At 48.3% G+C, this 18,504-nt stretch overlaps 1 protein-coding gene across 1 annotated transcript; it reads left to right on the forward strand.

Annotated features, from left to right (window-relative positions):
* The first annotated feature begins 6,520 nt into the window (after positions 1 to 6,520).
* Positions 6,521 to 16,542, forward strand: OTP (orthopedia homeobox). The gene is made up of 3 exons (XM_011996252.1): positions 6,521 to 6,705; positions 7,991 to 8,400; positions 14,450 to 16,542. The coding sequence occupies exons 1-3, from the start codon at positions 6,669 to 6,671 to the stop codon at positions 14,978 to 14,980; spliced, it is 978 nt and encodes a 325-aa protein (XP_011851642.1). The 5' UTR covers positions 6,521 to 6,668; the 3' UTR covers positions 14,981 to 16,542.
* The last annotated feature ends 1,962 nt before the right edge of the window (positions 16,543 to 18,504 follow it).

Raw genomic sequence — 18,504 nt, forward strand, 5'->3', positions numbered from 1 at the left:
GGGGCGGGGGCCGGGCTCAAACACAACAACTTATTACTTCTAATTCCCCAACTGTCACCAAATCACCTGCACGAAACAAGAATCTAATTTGTTAAGCTGGCATGTCTGCAGATGGAAGATCGATCTTCTCTGTAGATTTCTCTAATTGAGTGAATATAGACGCCCGGAATTAGCCGCACTCGGGCTGCGGGGAGGAGACTAGGGTCTGGGAAGGAGGGGAGAAAAAAGAGGGGGAGGAAAGGAGAAGACATAAGAGAGGGAGGGAAGGAGAAAAAGGAGAGAGAGAGAGAAAGGAGAGAAAAGGGGAAAGAGAGACGGGCGGGAGGACGGATGGAAAAGAGAATGAGAGGAAGGAGTGGAGGACGAAAAGGGAGAAAAGGGAGAGAAAGGAGGAAGGAGGAAAAGGAGCAAAGAGAGAAAAGGAAGAGAGAAGAGAAGGGGAAAAGGGAGAGAAAGGGAAGAGGGAAAGGGAAGAGTAAGGGCAGGAGATGCAAGGAGGAAAAGATAGGGAGATGAAATCCTGTTTGAGGAAGGCTTTTCACCCATAGACTCAACCTCTCTCCCTCACACCACCCCCCCGAAGCGTAGAGTCGCTGGAGCGGCCGAGCTCCGGCGTCTGTGGCAAACCTGGCACTAACTGCGTGCGAAAAGAAAAAGGTTGGGACGTAGGAGCCGGGCGGGGAGCGAGCGGGGAGTGGGAGAGCGCTGGCAGCTCAAAGAAATGGCTTACAGAATTACATTTGTTTTTCTTGTGATTTTATTAAAAGTCACTCCTCATCTCCAGAATGCGTGAAAATATCTACTTTCCACTCAGATACACCGCATTAACTTGTTGGAGGCGAATTTGTTTGTTTGTCTATTTTATTTATTTGCTAGATAAGATTGATGCAGTCTTATTAGCGCTATATCTAGTTATAGAAAGAGATAAGGATGAGATGTTTTTCTTTTTATTCCAATTACTAGCCTTGTCACCTAACTGAATAACTGATATATGATTATTTATCCTGAGTAAATAGAAATCAGAAAAGCAACGAACTTAACACATGCAAACAAAATCTCCGTGTCACTTATTATATTCCGTGTGGCTAATTGGGGCCATTAAAATTACGGAGCGAAAGGCAAAAAAAAAAAAAAGAGAGAGAGAAGCAAGATGCGCAGTCAGGAGGCGGATACTAATCCGTCATTGTTTTGTGTCGAGCTTTCTGCGTGGAGGGCCGTGGGAGCCAGTAGTAAAAAGGGAAAGATGAGAGAAAAAACAAGCAAGGGATCGGCCCTTGCGCCCACGAAAAGTCAGGCGGGTGGACTGTCTAGTTGAAGTTTGCAAACTCGAATGTGTGGGAAACTGTTTACTGCAGAAAAGAAAAAAAATGTATATGTCGAGCTCGTGTATTGCCAAAGGCTTCTGGGTGGGATAGGAAATGAGACTCTTTGGGGCAGGTTTCTGCCCCTCCGCAGCCCCTGGCACGCCCCCTCCGTGTCAGTGAACAAGCAATGAACACGCACTGCTCGCACAAGCACACACAAGTACACGTGTCATGCACACGCAGCCTGCTCCCGGCGCTTAAAAGAAAGAAAGACCCGAGTGTGGATCCGGAACACTGCTTGGCATTTGGCTCCGAGGCTGGGGATCCTGGGTCTTGTAGGCAGAATTGTTGCAGCCACAAGACCCCCTCAGCGACATCAATCGGACAACTGGCAGAGAGTCTCCTGGAGTCCGTGTGCCCCCAGCCCTGGGAGGCCAGGAAGATGCACTTTTGGGCCGGCCCCAGGCCTGTTTGAGAGGGATTAAAGACGCTTCACTTTGCCCTCCAGAGCCCTCTCCCAAAGGCGAGCGGAGGACCCTTTCGCAGTGGCCGGGCAGGGGCACTCAGACAAGAATCCTCTTCGGCTTTGGTCTCTATTGCTGGGAACCTCAGGAGAGTTCTTTTATGCAGAGAAGCATGAAATGCCTTTTACCCCTTCACAGAGACTTGGCCGCCCTCCCAGATCTCCTTCCTACTCGTCATCCCACCCTGGAAATGACTCCCCCGAAATAAGCCATACACCAAGCATTCTCAAACTCCAGAGTGGCCAGATGCAGACCACCAACCCCAGTCTGGGACAGGGTCAGGTGGGGAGAATGGAGGCTGGGGGGAGTGTAGGTTCTGGTACCCAGGGCAGGATGTTGGGGAAAAGTGGTCACCATTGTTCTGAGCACAGTGGACTTGAGAGAGTTCTTATTTTCCTCCAGTATGGGTCCCCACCCTTTATTCTTTTCCATTTCTGAGGTAGGCCTGAGGAACATCTGATTTGCCACTGCGTTTGGATTGTTACATATCTGGAAAAGTAAACAGGAGTGTGCAAGTCACTTGATTTGTTTTCTGTAAGCAAATAATACCCAAAAGCATGGCTGTAATTTACCACGAATTAAAATTGATTCTTTTCATCAGGCAAGAAAATAGGAAAATGTGAGATCGTTAATTATTGAGGGAGGAGCTCCTCATTAAAGGGAACAATGTTACAATTCAGCATTTAATAGCAGGAATGTGAATAATAACGCGCCATATTTCAGCCCACTGTCTGCAAAGAAAAGAGAGCAGTTTACAAACAACTCAAGCAGCCGAAAGTTACATTTAATAAACCTCCGAGGTTTTTGTAAGTGGAAAAGCAATTAGGGCTCTGGGCATACTACCCAATTCTTCCAACAACACCCGGCATATATTTTTATTCTGTCTGTTTCTGTGTCTACAAAGGATTCACAATGAATGCAGAAATACGATTAGAGAGAAAATCAGAATTACAAATCTAATCAACACAAATTCCTCTGGAAGGCACTAGCTGCCTGGGTCTCCCATCCCACCCCACTTGCCAGTCTAGACATACATTTCTAAGTCTTGATCTGGAACTGGACGGCAAAGCAGGAGTAAAGACACTGATTTGATAGTTGTGCTTATAATTTACGTTATCAGTCATCAAGTTGGTTTTTTTTTTTTTTTTTCCCTTAAATCTCCCAGCAAGGCGACTTTACTTTCCTCGCAGCTACAGAGTTCTCTGGCTCGGTCTGGGCGCGCAGGGCGGCTGGAGTCAGGAGCCGATTGCCTGACCTATGAACGCTCTTTGTGCTTCGTTAGAAAAGAGAAGGGGGGAAAAGGAGAAAGAAAAAAATGATTTCCCTGTGCATCGTCCCTTGGCAGGATCTTGTACAAAATTCAATCTCTATTTTTTATGAGAAGTAAACTGTCTAAATAAATTTTATTAAGGGCAACCAATATATTTTCTGGTAGTTCCCTTTGTTCCACTTCTACGTGTGTGTAACAATCTAAAACCTATTTATTGAGGAAAAATCACTGGATCCGTCATAGAAAATCCTTTTACTTTGCTTTGAAGTGATTTCTGAAGACATTCTTGTCATTCCGAAGATTTGGGGGCCATTGCGCTAAAGCCTCGCCTTGTTAGGGACTTCAGTTCCCATGATCATGTGGGAAATGCCTTAAATTATCAACAGCAATGGGCCTGACCGGCACTTTCCCGGCTGCCCCAGGAACGTGGGAAGATGACGGGGAATAAAACTCTGGTAAATACATCTCAGGCGCTACCCAGGTGGATTCAGACATGGCCAAAACGAGCTGCCGAGAGGGAACCGGGTGCAGGAGCGAGCTTTTTACATCCAAACCATTGTGGTTTTCCTCGCCCTGCCTGCTGTCCACCGGCACCGGGCTCCAACTCCAGCCTGCGCCCTCCCGGCTTCGACGCCCCACACTGCCCTCCTCCCACTCTCAAATTTCCCTTTCTTTTTTTTTTCTCCCCTTTCCTTTTTCCTTCCCCTCCCCCCCCCCCGAGATGCTTATGCTCTGAAGTCTTGGAAGAAATGATTTAGTTTGTTTATACTGCTATAAAAATCAAGACCAATAGAAAAGTCATAAAATGAAGCGGGCTATCAATCACGCCGCAACATTGTTATTCAGCGGTTACTAACAGAGATGGATAATCCTTTGATTTCGTCCCATTGTTATTACTCTGATGTGTCTTCACATTAACTATTACACATTTATTTATCGACCTGAAAGATACAACAAAACAGAATATACGAGCGAGTGCGTGTGGGAGGACGCTGCACAGCCGGCGCCGTTCCGGGGGCGACTGTGGGATGGGGACACTAGTGCTTGTGTTCACGCACGTGGATACGCACGGCCCCGCGCCCTTATCCTTGTCTTCCCAGGTCGCGGCCTCTTCTCCCTCCCTCCAGACAGGGTGTGGAGCCAAGTCGTGCGGACCAGGCCGACCTGCCTATTTATGTGAGCAGGGTTCTGGGGCCAGGCCTCCCTGTCTCTTCCTTAGCCACTTTCCCCCCACTTCTGCCCCCTGCGTTCCGGTGTGGACACCCTGCAATCCCCACCCAGGTGGACAGAAACCTCCTGCGAGTCCCTGGACGTGGACAGGCCGGTGCGTACTCCTGAGCACCGTTCTGAGCGCACGCCGCCCAGCACTCGGCTGCTGTCCGGCCTCCTTTTGCTGTGCGCGCCCAGCGCTCTAGCTTCTAGATTTGAGGTTTTGTGAGGTGGCAAAGGAAGCTTTTATTGGGGAGACTTTGTTTGCTTTAGGTCTCAGAATTCTCCTCCCAGGCAAAGCGTTTCTCAAAAAGGGCTGCGACCGCTTGCCAAAAACCAACCCTAGCGGCTCCCAGACACGCCACGAGCCTGAGTCAACGGCTCCGGCGCCCAGCCCCACATAGGCCGCGTTGGTAGCAGCTGCAGCGGCCGCTGAAGCCCAGTCGGGCCCAGAGCTTCCGGGGAAGCGGTCTCCGCAGCTCAGAAGAAACTGGTGTGGCCAATACCCTGCATTCACACGTGTGTGCATATGTGCGCGCGCGCACGTGTGTGTGCACGGGAGGAGGCCAACGGGCTGCAGGAGGGAAGGAGGAAACAAAACTGCCCCAGAGTGCGCTTTGCCGCCTCCTTTGTCTCCTTGCTCGGTCTCTGTCACACATACAGCTGAGGACACACACACACACACATGCACACACACAATTCCTCTCGCATCTGCTCTCAGCCAGCGTTTTCAATGTTTTGTGTAAGTCAATTGGACGGCGAACAAAAAAAGCCATTTGCTCAGTATTGTTTAAAACAGACTTCATAGGGCCACCCTTTTGTGGAAGGTTTATTTGCACTAAATGAATAATCTTAATTGCATCACTCTCGAATTAAAAATCAATGTTAATCAAGTTGGGAGTAGTAAATATCAGTTTTCATTGTGACTGGGTAGAGGGCATTTTTCTTGTGTTGCAAATAAAAATACAAGTCAAATAACTTTAAAAGGGCATTATGTTCTGCTACAAATACAATTGAAACGGATTGTTTAGGAGCAGATCAGAAACGGTACAGAATTTTGCACTTAATTTCCTCAGTTATCATTTACAATAAGAACCTCTAGGCTTGACAGCCAAGTCTAAACAGTAGTAAATTAGTACAAATTTATACTGATTTTACTCTAATAATCGTAATAAAAGCTTATAGATTTGGCACTAATTACATAAATGCCTAATGATCTTGAAAATTACTCTGGTTAGAAATATATTACTAATCTAAACTTTGTTGTTGGCTGGCTCTGAAAAATCAGAACATTAGAAATGGTTCGCTTCACTTGTGCAAAGCACTTTAAATTGTTCAAGTAGTTTAACATATTCAAGAGGAAAATAAAGAGCATTTAACTTTATTTACAGCCTTAAGTGGAGTTGGGAGCCGAGCTGAACTTAGAAACTTTGACCAAAAGAGCGAGTTAGGGGCGAGGATACGGGCGTGGGCCAAGCGGAAGAGCGGCATCAGGGAAGAAGCCCGGTGAGAAGGGTGCAGGGCGCTGGAACCCACACTCTGCGAGGATCCCCGAAGCCGACAGCAGGCGCTGTCGGTGCCAGGGAAGCCGACTCCTCTTTGCCCTCTAGGCCCACAGTGGGGTTGGGGTTCGTATAGGCCCCTGGGCACAGCCAGGGCGCGTGGACCCTAGGCGCAGGCCTGCTGAGCCACGGCGAAGTCCAGGCGCTGTCTGAAGGCCGCGGTGTGTCCTCGTCGCGTCCTGGGCTGGAGGGCTAGTATGAGCGGCAGGCCCAGAGCGCGCAGGTCGGGGCGACTCTCAGGTCACGCTAGGGTCACGGCCCGCTCTGGCCCCTGCTCTGCCCTTGCCCTAGGAAGATGCTAGCTCAGAGGCACAGAGCTACGCCTTTGAAGCGCGCGGGGCAGGCCAAACGGAAGGAAAGGGGAGCCTGGAGAAAATCGCAGGGAAGAACTAGAGGGAGCCGGGCCCAGAAGCTCAGGGCGAGGCAGAGGCGGCTGACGCTGCTTTAGCTCCTGCTCCGGGCTGGAGCTGCCAGGGCTGCCGCCGCCGCCTCCTTCAGGCGGGCGCAGGCGGGCGGGCGGAGTGGGGGACTCTCCGGGCGCTGACATTTGCAGGCTGCCCTCCTGATTGGTCCCCTCGCCGAGCTGCTCACGGGTTCATTCAACTGTTAAGCACCTCCCCGTCTCTCTAAAGGACATTATAATGCAAGAAGCCCCCTTTTTAACCACAAACCGAATTTTCTTTCATTTAGGTGATCTATATATATCTATATCGTATAGCTTATAGCTTATATCTATTTTAAATAACTTAAAGCCGCTAAAATTTGGGGGGGAACAGCTTTCGCCCTGGAGCGGTGCGCGATGCTGTCTCACGCCGACCTCCTGGACGCCAGGCTAGGTGAGTGCGCGCCTCTCGCCCGGGCAGCCAGGAGAAGCCGGGGCAGGAAATTGTCAATTTGTTCCTTATTTTACCTTAATGCGACCTAAATGGACTAATTTCTTTAAAAGTAATTGTGCTGCATTAAAGTTTAATTTGATTTAACATTGCCTTAAAAAAAAAATCTATGGAATATGTAGATCCAAGAAAGGAGTTGGGGAATGTTGTTACTTTTTGTTTTTCTTATTTTTCTCTTCACCCCTCCCCCACCTTTTTTTTTTTTTTTTGAAAGGCGATATACCCCGTGATAATTTGTTAGGAGGTGTTTCTCTCTTTTTTTCTCTCCTGTTTGTTTTGATTTGGGATTTCTTTCTCCTTCCGCCGCCCCCGTTTCTCTCTCCCCACTACCTTCTTCTCTCCTCCTTTTGTAAGTGTGGTGTAATTTGTAAAAAATCTGGCATAAAGGAGAAGCTGCTGCCATCAAGGCGGATTTGCTAAGTGTGCTGGTTGAGAAGGAGAGACGCTAAATTCAAACTCACAGTCATCCCCCCACCCCCAGCTTCTGCAAGGGATTCGGCGTTGCCAATGGCTGTGAGGAATGCGGCTTTTATTTCTCTGGAAAGAAAAGTTGAAATCTCTAAAGTTTAATTCACGGTTGTCCATAGAGTTCACTCGAGCTTCCTTAATGCTATCTGGGTTGCTGGGCTCTGGGTTTCCGGATTGGGAATCTTTGGTGATGGATGTGATTCCATTTTCCAAACACTTTCTCTGATTTGAGGGGGAGGCGGAGCTGATTTGGGTTGATTTCGGGGGGTGGAAAGCTTGAAGGCTTATTCATCTTCCGAAAGTAAGAGGGAATCGGCTGAGGGCCGGAGGTAGAGTTCGTCAGGCTGCCGAAGCGCAGGTGCCGAAGCAACCGAGGAATTAATTTTCTTTCTGTCCCGCGCACCCCTGTGTTCAAACATTTGCTCTCGATTTCCTGGGGCGCCGGGGGTACGGTTTATGGAAGGGATTCAGAGACATGTTTCATTGCCCGGACTGGAAGTGTTTTATTGTGGGACAGACGAAAGCTTGCGCTGTTTACTCCGGGAGCCGGCTGCGGAAAGGGCAAGGGGCCGGGATATGTTATTCCAACCCGGCTGTCCAAATTCTGGGGAATCCAGCGGAGTACCCTGGGAATTTCTTCCTTAGGGCAAGCGTGGGTGCAGAGGGGGCAGAGGACGGGTTGAAGGAAGGCTGCGCGGGGAAAACAGCCCCTCCTGGCATCTCCAAGAAAGTAGTGACCGCGATCCCCTTGCCTCCTCAGGTATGAAAGATGCCGCCGAGCTTCTGGGCCACCGGGAGGCGGTGAAGTGTAGACTGGGTGTGGGGGGCTCCGACCCCGGGGGCCATCCGGGGGACCTGGCGCCCAACTCTGACCCAGTGGAGGGAGCCACTCTGCTGCCCGGGGAGGACATCACCACAGTGGGCTCTACTCCGGCCTCGCTGGCGGTGAGCGCCAAAGACCCGGACAAGCAGCCCGGGCCCCAGGGCGGCCCGAACCCCAGCCAAGCCGGCCAGCAGCAGGGACAACAGAAGCAGAAGCGCCACCGGACGCGCTTCACCCCCGCACAGCTCAACGAGTTGGAGAGGAGCTTCGCCAAGACTCACTACCCCGACATCTTTATGCGTGAGGAGCTGGCACTGCGTATCGGGCTGACCGAGTCCCGTGTACAGGTACGCGGGGCTTGGGCTCTGGGACAGAAGGCAAGGACGGGGCGGGAGGATTTGGGTAAAGGGAGCAGGGTCTTCCCTTCCCCTGTCGAGATCCTGGGCTGCGTTCAGGCTGCCTGTGCGTTCCTGTGTCGAGTTATCTCCTCCTCTACCCGGAAACTGGTCCCCATCGCCATCCCCCAATGGACACTCAAGGCCCCTGTCTCCGGCCGGTATAGCGACATCCCGGAAGAAGCTCCTCAAAATCGAAGCCCCCCGTTGTTGGGCTACAGGGTTCGCCTCCTCCGCCTGAGAGGGCAACCTCAGCGCCCCCTGGGCGGCCCAGCCTAGCGAGCCCCTCAACTCCTGCTCGCGTTATTGACAAGTATTACCCCCTAATGAGTTTGCGTTAAGCGTTTGGATGAAAGGAGGAATGCAACAATTATACAGAGAACAAGAGAAAAGACCAAATAAGGTGAATGGGCGCCTTTTTAAAAAGTGCTACACCCAGGTTTCACGGCGTGGCTTTATTAGGTATCACCCTCCCTCTGCACTCAGGCGAAATATTCCTAGCTTTGATGTTTGCAAGGGGTTTGAACTTTCGTAGTCTACCAGTGCGCTGGGTGAGCCACACAGCCGGTGAGCCCTGTTTTGTTTTGGAGTCCTCTAAGGAAGCTGGGGTGGGGGAGGGGGAATGAAGGCTTTCTGCTGTGGATATCCTGTCTGAAGAAGGGGCATTCAAAACGGGAAAGGCTGACAGGTAGTAGAGGAAATCGTTGCTGACCCCTTATTCTCCTCCAACCGCTCTCCAAGCTGTAAATTATATATAACCTAGAAAATCACACCTATAACTTTTCTGAAAACTGGGGAATAAAATATAAGCCTAGTGAAACCCAGATTTTTTTTTCTGTCTTTTTGAAAGAATGAAGACAACATATCAAATATTTTATGGACAGGTGCCTGGAGGTGAAATTCAAAGTGCCGGTACTTACCCTTGAGCTATCCAGGGTGCTGAAAAATCTTCCTTTGCCGTCTTGGACGGTGGTATTTTCTGTACGATATCCTGGGTGTCATCAACCTGGTCAATTTGTTAAACCAGTGCTACCTACTTTTATAAAATTAACTTTAAGATCTTAGTTACTTTACATATGATCTAAGAAGTAAGCGATGAGAACGTCCGCAATCACAGCGTTGAATATTTCTGTCTCAATTCGGCATTTTAAAGACAGTCTAAACGGAAAAAATAGCGCATGCTTCTGCTCTAATAGCAAATGAATATCATTGGGGATTTAAAATGGTCAAATTAATAAAGTAATATTGATTAACATAATAATTAGCATTTTTATTCAATATAAGTCTGGGTGGTTTTTGCTAGTGAAAGGCCTAGACCATGGTCTTTTAAAATTACACACTGAAAGAGTACTAATTGCGTAACTGTAAACATGTATTAGTAATGCTCTTCAAAATTTTTATTTTTCACCTTTTAGAAAATATCTGAAGTTGAGTTTGAACCTTTACATAAATATACAATTTCAATACTTCCATCAACACTGATGACAGTGCTTGCTTGTAGGTTCAATCTCGCAAGTTAGAAATTCATAAATTTGGGGGTTTTGTCTCTTAAGAGAAATACTATCTATTAATTCTTGTTTTAAAGGGGAAAATGCTGTGTCTTAACCTAGACATACTGGCAATTAGTTTAAATTAAAATAGAACTTAGAATCACAAATAAAATATAATTGAACAACTGATTTTATGAAAAAAGAAAACGAGGTCTATTAAACTTTATTAGGTCTTCCAAAGGTTAATGACAGTTCTTCTTTTAACAGAAAAAGTTGTAAATGAAATGAAATATAAACTATGTAACAGAAATAGTTATTTTCAAAAAGTACACAAAAGAATGTGCAAGAAGAAAGAGACAAAGTACTCTAATTGTTCCAGCATAATGTTCAAGCAAAGATAATAGCTTGAGCCTGCTGATAAACACAATTTAATAGAATGGCAATTTCAATATTTTTAAAAATAATGTTCCATAGTTTAAAAAGTAATCAGATCAACATAACCTTCTTAATTAACTTTTCAAAATGATTAACATTATGTAATGTAATGCAAAAATAATTTATGGAAAATGTATTTACTTCACTATTCACTGTACCATTGCTCCTTGACCAAATTCAAATTAAATAGTAATTGGTTTATGTTCTTATATGATCAGTACTTCATAGTTTTCTTTATAGTTAACAGATTGCCACACATTCTTTTCAGTATGTAGGCCACTGCGCTGATTAAAAATTATCTAAACATTTAATTCATTGCAACTGTATATTTTTAAAGATGCTTTTTGATTCTAGACTAAATTATCCAATATACTTATTTTTATCTTTATTTGGTATATGTCACACTTTTAAGTATTTATTAAAGCATCTCTACTCACATGGAGGCCAATTCCATGTCTGATATCGCTCCTCTTTTCTGGCTAGTGTAATAAAACCATTCCTTTTATAGCATGCCATTATTAGAAACCAATTTCAGAATTATTTATAACCTGGAATGGCTTATTAAGCAGCAATGTGAGAATCATGCAAATTATGTGATCAAATGCAATATAATAAGCATAATCATTAGTCTCTAGCATGGATTAATTAACTTTCAATATTTTATTTACATAAAAACCAAATCAGTGAAATAACTTCTGCACAGTCAGGCTTGCCTTTCAATATTTTATACGAACAAAAATAATGTGCTGTAATTCCATTGACCGTGTCCCCCAGAATGGCCCTGTCACCTGCCACATCTTAATAGGGGGACAAGCTGAGAGTATTTTCTAGTTTTCTAATGGAATGAGAAATTGCATTTTCTTCCTCTCCCAGCACTATTAAAGTGTAATGAATTCGGCCCAGAGTTCACGGCTGGCTGATCGAAATGAACCTGAGATCTAGGCTTTAATACAGCTCCCCAGATTTCCTCCAAAATCTTCACATTAATCATTTGCTGGATTCCAATGAGATCTTCATAAAGCATTTGCTTCAAGGGGGGGAAAAGTAATATTCTCTCTTTCTCTCCCTCTTTTTTCTATTTCTCAGTCATTTATAGTTGGGGAATTAAACGGGCTATATATTTTAAAATACATTTACAGTATGTCTATATTACTGTAACAGCAGATATCATGAAAGTGGATTTTTAGATTCCAACCTCCATTAGATTCTCACTGTTGTATTAAGCATTTTCCAAGAAGAGCTGCATTTCAAACTGAGTACAAAGTTGGCCCGTGGCTGTGGTTAATATATTTCCTGGAGTTGTCATCTGTGCATTCTAAAAATCTCCCTTAGGTTTTGCCTGCATTTTAATCCGTCATGCTCTAGTTTTCAAGTGGAAACATTCACATTTAAAAAACATATGCATCGTAGCTTGGAACGGAGGTGCTCAGACCCCATGCAGATTTTTTTCCCAGTCCCAGTAAGCCATGAAACATAAAAAAATTTGTAGCCATCATTTGACTACTAACCCTCAAACATAATTGAGCACGATTTTTCGATTATTTCTATAATATTTAGTTCTTTAACAGCTGTTCTTTTCCGCCTGTGCCTGAGCAGATCCTAGATTCAGAAACCATTCTGGTAGTCGCATTTTCTATTGAAATTCTACTGGGCTATCCCTCCCCCTCTTTCTTTTTTCTGCTCCTTCCCTCACACTCCCTCCCCTCAAACAAACATTTTGGGATTCCCTGGCACTTGCAGGTTGTTAGGAACCGGTCTTGATTTTTATAACACACCTTTCAAAACATAATCCGGGTGCGGCGTGTAAGGTATGGGAACTGTTTAGTCACAGACACCGTCCCCGAGTCCAGCCTTGGGTGGGTGCTGCACAGCGACTTGCGGCCTTAGGTCTTCTTGCTGTGCCTTCCTTTCCTCCTGAGAGTTGCTCTCCGCCTAAGACCGCTAACAGCTCAATTGCGTCTCATTGATCCCGTTCACCATCTAGAGCCCTGCTGCCTCATTAATCCGTTGTGCCACCAGCTCAGGGGCTGCAACTGGGAAGAGACGAGACCTGTGTACCCATCGCCGACACTGGGATACGCAGCAATCTGCAAAATGGGGTAGAAATCACAGGAAGAAAGTGGTAGGCGACGGCGCAGGCACGGTAGAAAGGCGAGGGCCGGCCCCAAGTTGGGGGAGTATTCTAGATGGCAACACCATTCACACTGGTAAGCGTAGAGTACGTCTACGCTTGCCTGGGCATGAACACACCGCTGAACATTACTGGCTCACCGAGACTGAGGGCAGGTATGTCCATACCCCTGATACTTTAGCTTGCAGAGTAAACACTAAATAGGTTAGATTAACGGATGCACAACGTTTTTTTCCACGGATATGGTGGTCAAATTGCGTTGGCCAAATTCTAAGAGGAAACTCAGTACCTGAGTCGTGTCCCACATCATTTATATTTAGGCAGAGTAAACTCCAGATGACTAGATTTTAAACTGCAAGTCTTCCAAGCAGGCTTGCTGGCAAATAATAATGATAATAATTATTATTATTATTGTTATTGTCATTTAAAAAGATCACATTCAAATAGGGGGAGATGGGAGTTATCTTGGATTGGCAGCTTATGTGGTATCTTTCAGGCAGAACTCTTCTTCTGTGATAGAGGGCTTGACAAGCCTAGGCAAATTAGCCTGGCAGGGTCTGTAACTCCTGGGCTACTGTTTAAAAAAAAAAAAAGAATAGGAAGGCCGTTTTCATTTGGAGTATATTTTATCAAACTCATTTCCCTGAAAAAGGACGTTTGGGTTTGTCTGAGCAAAATTAAATTTGATTCATACATCTCGTGGTGAAATGTGACATCCTTTAATTCGTATTGGTCCGAAAATTTGTTTTTAGTTTATAGATGAAATGGGGGCGACTTGAGGGAATTGGAGGCCTTATTACTTGGGACCCTTAGTAAATTCGTGAAAGGAATAGACTTGGCTGGGCGTGGTGGCTCACGCCTGTAATCCTAGCACTTTGGGACGTCGAGGTGGGTGGATCACGAGGTCAGGAGTTCAAGACCAGCCTGGCCAACATGGTGAAACCCCGTCTTCACTAAAAGTACAAAAATTATCTGGGCATGGTGGCGCGTTCCTGTAATCCTAGCTACTCGGGAGGCCGAGGCAGGAGAATTGCTTGAGCCGGGACCCGGGAAGCGGAGGTTGCAGTGAGCCAAGATCGCGCCACTGCACTCCAGCCTGGGCTACAGAGCGAGACTCCGTCTCAAAAAAACAGAAAAACAAACAAACAAACAAAACACACAAAAAAAAACAGGCTTGAAGGCTCCAGGGACTCAGTGAGCTGCGGTAACTTGTTCCAGCACACTCGTACAGCCCAGAAAAGGGTGTCCATATAGTGGTTTGGGAATGAGGCACGGAGAGTTGTGGCAGTAGCACCAAGCAGTATGGGAGGAATCGGAAGTCATGGTGGCGACCCAAACAACACTGTAGCTCAGTGGCGCGCACTTTCCCACGCAGATCACTGTATTAACCTCTCCGCTCTGTCAGCCGTGGCGTTAGGGGTTTTCCTTTGTCTTTCGATTTTGAAACTGACTATGTCATCCACGGCCCGTCATCAATTTCCAAATTTCCAGCGTTTCTGAAAATCCTATAGCCCATCAGTGTTATAAGGCATGCTATTAAGCCACATGGGTACACATGTTTATCTTCATTTGTACACCTGTGGGTCGAGCTTTGACACATGCCTGATTGCGGACCTGTGAATCTGTGCAATGCACAGAATGTGCAGGGGCGTGGTGAAGACTGCACACGTTTGGTGTGTTTGCACAGTGCGTAAACGCTCTGGGGCACGAGCTCTCAGGCGCGCGGGACTCCACGCTTGGTGGGTGCAGGGGGCGCCAGCTGGCAGGAGTTGGTGGGGAGCCACAGTCTCCGACTGGGTATGGGGGCTTGTCGGGCCGGTGGCACTTGTTCCTCCCGGGGCAGAGCGGCTGTATCCGAGGCGGGTTTCTGGGGCTTAAGCCCCAACTCCCCAGCTGCCGGGCCGGTTAATAGCGCCCTGTCTGTCTCCCGCCCCGCCCGCTCCAGGTCTGGTTCCAGAACCGGCGCGCCAAGTGGAAGAAGCGCAAGAAGACGACCAACGTGTTCCGCGCGCCCGGCACACTGCTCCCCACGCCAGGCCTGCCTCAGTTCCCGTCGGCTGCCGCCGCCGCTGCCGCCGCCATGGGCGACAGCCTGTGCTCTTTCCACGCCAACGACACCCGCTGGGCGGCGGCCGCCATGCCGGGCGTGTCACAGCTGCCTCTGCCGCCGGCGCTGGGCAGGCAGCAGGCCATGGCGCAGTCGCTGTCCCAGTGCAGCCTGGCAGCCGGGCCGCCGCCCAACTCCATGGGCCTGTCCAACAGTCTGGCGGGTTCCAACGGCGCGGGGCTGCAGTCGCACCTCTACCAGCCCGCCTTCCCCGGCATGGTGCCCGCCTCCCTCCCCGGCCCCAGCAACGTCTCCGGTTCGCCCCAGCTCTGCAGCTCCCCGGACAGCAGCGACGTGTGGCGGGGCACGAGCATCGCCTCCCTCCGCCGCAAGGCGCTAGAGCACACAGTCTCTATGAGCTTCACTTAATGCAGCCGCGCCCCGGCCCGCTCCGCCCCCAGCACCACCCCCGGGGCCGCCCCGAGGCCCATCCGGCGCGCGCCCGGACCCCGGCGCCCTGCCCCGTCCCGCCCCGGCCTCCACCCCGTCTCGTTTTGTCCTCGCCTCTCTCCTCCATTCGCTCGGGCTCAACCCAAGCCCCAGCCCGCGAGGCCTCCCCTCCACCTGATTTCGCTCGCCCGCGGTCCCCCGTCTCCCGGCCGCCCCTCTTCCCTTCCCACCCAGCTGCGCCCCCGGCCCAGTCTCCAGCGCCTCAGCCCACCCTTCCCGCCACCCCGGCCTCCCCTCTCGCGCTAGCCGTGCTCGCGCCCTCCTCCCGGCCTTCTGACTGGCGGCGTTCCCACCCACACCTTCGACGCGACGCCTACGACCCCCCTCGCCCGCCGCCTCCCCTCTGGTCCAGTCTTTCCCCACACTTCGCGCCCCTCCTCCCGCGCCCGGCAAAAACCATCCTTCCCGCCATTTTACGTACCAGGGAGTCGACTCAGGATCTGAAATCAGACACCAATGGACTGGTTTGTGGGCAGAAACACACACACTCGCACTCTCGCTCACGCTCAGACGCTACACGCGCGCGCGCATAGACACGGTGCACCTAGGTCACACACGGACGTGTTCAAGGGACAGCACAATGTTAGGGATTTTTGTCTTAAAGGAGGACAAGCATCTGCTACCAACCGCCTCATCTGAGGGCCCAACTGATATAATTTGATTTATCCTTGTACTTTCCGAGATCCTGTCTTTCTTTCCTCTCCCACTACCCTACCCTTGCCCAGTCCACCCAGTCACATCCGTGCAGCCCTCTCTTGGCTTGCAAGAGAACGCTTTTATTTTTATTTTATCTTATTTTTATTTTCTTAAGCACAACTGTGTGAGGGTGTAGAAGGGAAGGCTTCTCAGGAGTAACGTGACAGTGGATTGGGTGGCTGGAGTAGACTAAAGCAGTCATGTGATGAGGAAGAAGTGATCTGACCCATTTTGATAAGTCTTTATAAGGAAGAATAAAATAAACGTGTAAGCAAAATTTTCTTTTGTAAAAGCAAAAGCCACATCTCTTTTCTGGATCCTTCAGGACTGGGGTTTGTTTGCTTCCTTTTCCGTTTCTCTCTTCTCGCTGCTCTGTGCCCTTGGTTGTTTTGTGGTGGTCCTGTCGTCCCTCGTGCCCCTCGGCCACCTGCTGGCCGCCGATGGGGGCACTCGGACATCTACAACCCTGCAACTTTGTACAGAGAAACACAATCAGCTCTTTCTGCATGTGCTGGTCAAGTCCAAACCCAGAGAACAGAAGCGCTTTCTAAGAATGAACAAACATGTGAAATAGGATGTTTTGTGTAGATAAAGCATTCTTGTTACATACTGGTCAATTTGTGATATGTTTTAACTTAATGTCTGTGCTTATTTATGGAATTCGGTTTTCTTAATAAATGTTTGAGCTAATATAAAGCATATTATTTGACTTTTCCGGACAAGTTTATATCAAGTTAAATGTAAATGGATAAAATAAAATCATTTTCAGTATGTGATACAGAGAATCACGGGTTTTGGTGTGACCTTGAACGGCGGGAGGGTTCTCCTGGGGGGAGGGGAGGGGCCAGTCTTGGGAATGGTTATATTCGCTGCAGTTGGCTGGGTCCCGGCGTCCGGAACGCGTGGGCCCTTCGCCCTGCACTGGGCTTAGGTTCGGTTTCTGGGCTGCACGGTGAGGTCTCCGCGACGGGGCGGCACGCTGGCGGCGTGTTGGGGCGCCGCTAGCGCCCCACGCGAGCTCTGAGCCTCCCGAGTCTTCCGGGCCAACCCAGGTTTCCGAAGCCCAGGTGGGGCTCCGAGCGTCGCTGCCGGCGCGAAACGCAGGGCGCGAGAGTTTCTCGGATGAACGGTGTCCCTGGGGCAGTGGCGCGGAGGGCGCCCCTCGCGGGCTGCGTGCGCGTGATGGGGAGGCGGTGGGTGCGAGGGGACCACAATTGGCACCCTCGGCTTTCCGAGCCTGGAGCTCTGCTCTCCGGCGCCGCCCCAGCCGCGTCCGGCCCCAGGTACGCAGTGGAAGCGAGGCCGCGGCTCTTGCCTCCCCCGCGGCCTAGGCCTCCTTGGGGCTTTCCCTAAGGCAACGGCGCCCCTTCACTTCCCCAGACCCGGGCTCCGCTTCAGATACCCGGGGCCTCACAAGTAAGGGGCAAACGCGCTTCTCCCGAAGAGGCGTGTCCAGGACGACCCGCGCCTACCAGGGCTCCCCCAACCCCAGGGCTGCTCTGGTTTCCTCAGGGTCCCTGCTGGCTGCCAGCTAACCTCGACCTCAGCCACGTGCTCAGGGGACAGCCCCAAAGGAGTAGGAAAAAAATGCTGTTTCTTCGGTCGGGTCGGCCGAGGGTGAGGTTGCAATGTGTTTTAAACTTGGAGGCAAATCGATATCACAGGCTTCCTTGGGAAGGCTAACCGAAATCAATCTTGTGGTTTGAAATTTAATGGTCATTATAGGCATTGAGAGGACACCCCTTTTCCCACGGGAAGACTTCTCATTTGGTTGCCTCAGAGCGTAAACCCTAAAAAACACCCTCGTGCTGAAATACAATACAGCTGGGCTACATGTGAATTTGAGGAGCTGTTGTAATCGTTACTCAACTAAGAACACAATGGAGTCTCCTCAGAGATGAGAACAAAAAGCTCTGATTTTTAATGATAAAGTAAATCTGTTCATGTTACCTTAGGAATTTTAATTAGAGGTAAATTGGTGGGTGGGTTCACAGAATATTACACACACTTTCCTAAAGTTACACACTTTCCTAAAGACTATTTTTAGTACAACATTACAATATTAAAGAAGAGAAAACATGCTTATTTTGAATTTCATACAAGAATGGAACATTTCTGTATTTGAGAACTCTTCCAAGAATTTAGCAGTACACAACCACCAACATTCTAAAATATGAGTTGATGAAAAATACTTTTCCTTGTTTTTACATTTCATCATATGCTCGCTTGTTTTATGTTAGTGCTCTTTTTTTAAAAAAATTGAAATCGTGGTTACTGTAATCTCAAGTTACATTTAAGAGATCAGCACAAATTACAGATTGCTTTGCCAGTGCTCATGGAACGTTGTTTACAAGGATGCTAATTTTACAGCTTTTTATGCTGCTATAAAGCATAACTTTATGATGTAGGAATGCAATAAAGGATGCTAAATGGAATCTTTAAAAATTGTATTTCTCAAAGGCAAGGGAAATGGGATCTTTCGTTGGAAAAAAATGGGCCAACTCAGAACACTGATGAAAAGTTGCAAATCAACTCAAGTGATAGATGCTTTCAAAGATACTTATATTTCATAATGTAGTGGTTATTTATCAATATTATAATAAAAGTGTAGAGTTTTTCACTTGACCTGACTCTGGGCTAATATTTGTTTCTATAGCAATAGATTTTTGTATTAAGAATCCTGAACATTTTAAAGTCATATATGCCATTAGGTTAAGGGAAGGCAAGCTGGCCTAAATTGTTAAGGT

Source organism: Mandrillus leucophaeus, unplaced genomic scaffold (assembly GCF_000951045.1).
Source record: "Mandrillus leucophaeus isolate KB7577 unplaced genomic scaffold, Mleu.le_1.0 Scaffold114, whole genome shotgun sequence".
Taxonomy (NCBI): domain Eukaryota; kingdom Metazoa; phylum Chordata; class Mammalia; order Primates; family Cercopithecidae; genus Mandrillus; species Mandrillus leucophaeus.

Bases quoted from the DNA above. Each gene is read 5' to 3' on its own strand.
- OTP (XM_011996252.1), top strand. From the start codon at position 6,669: ATGCTGTCTCACGCCGACCTCCTGGACGCCAGGCTAG. The intron at 6,706-7,990 runs GTGAGTGCGCGC...TTGCCTCCTCAG, and splicing joins CCTCCTGGACGCCAGGCTAG to GTATGAAAGATGCCGCCGAG. The intron at 8,401-14,449 runs GTACGCGGGGCT...CGCCCGCTCCAG, and splicing joins TGACCGAGTCCCGTGTACAG to GTCTGGTTCCAGAACCGGCG.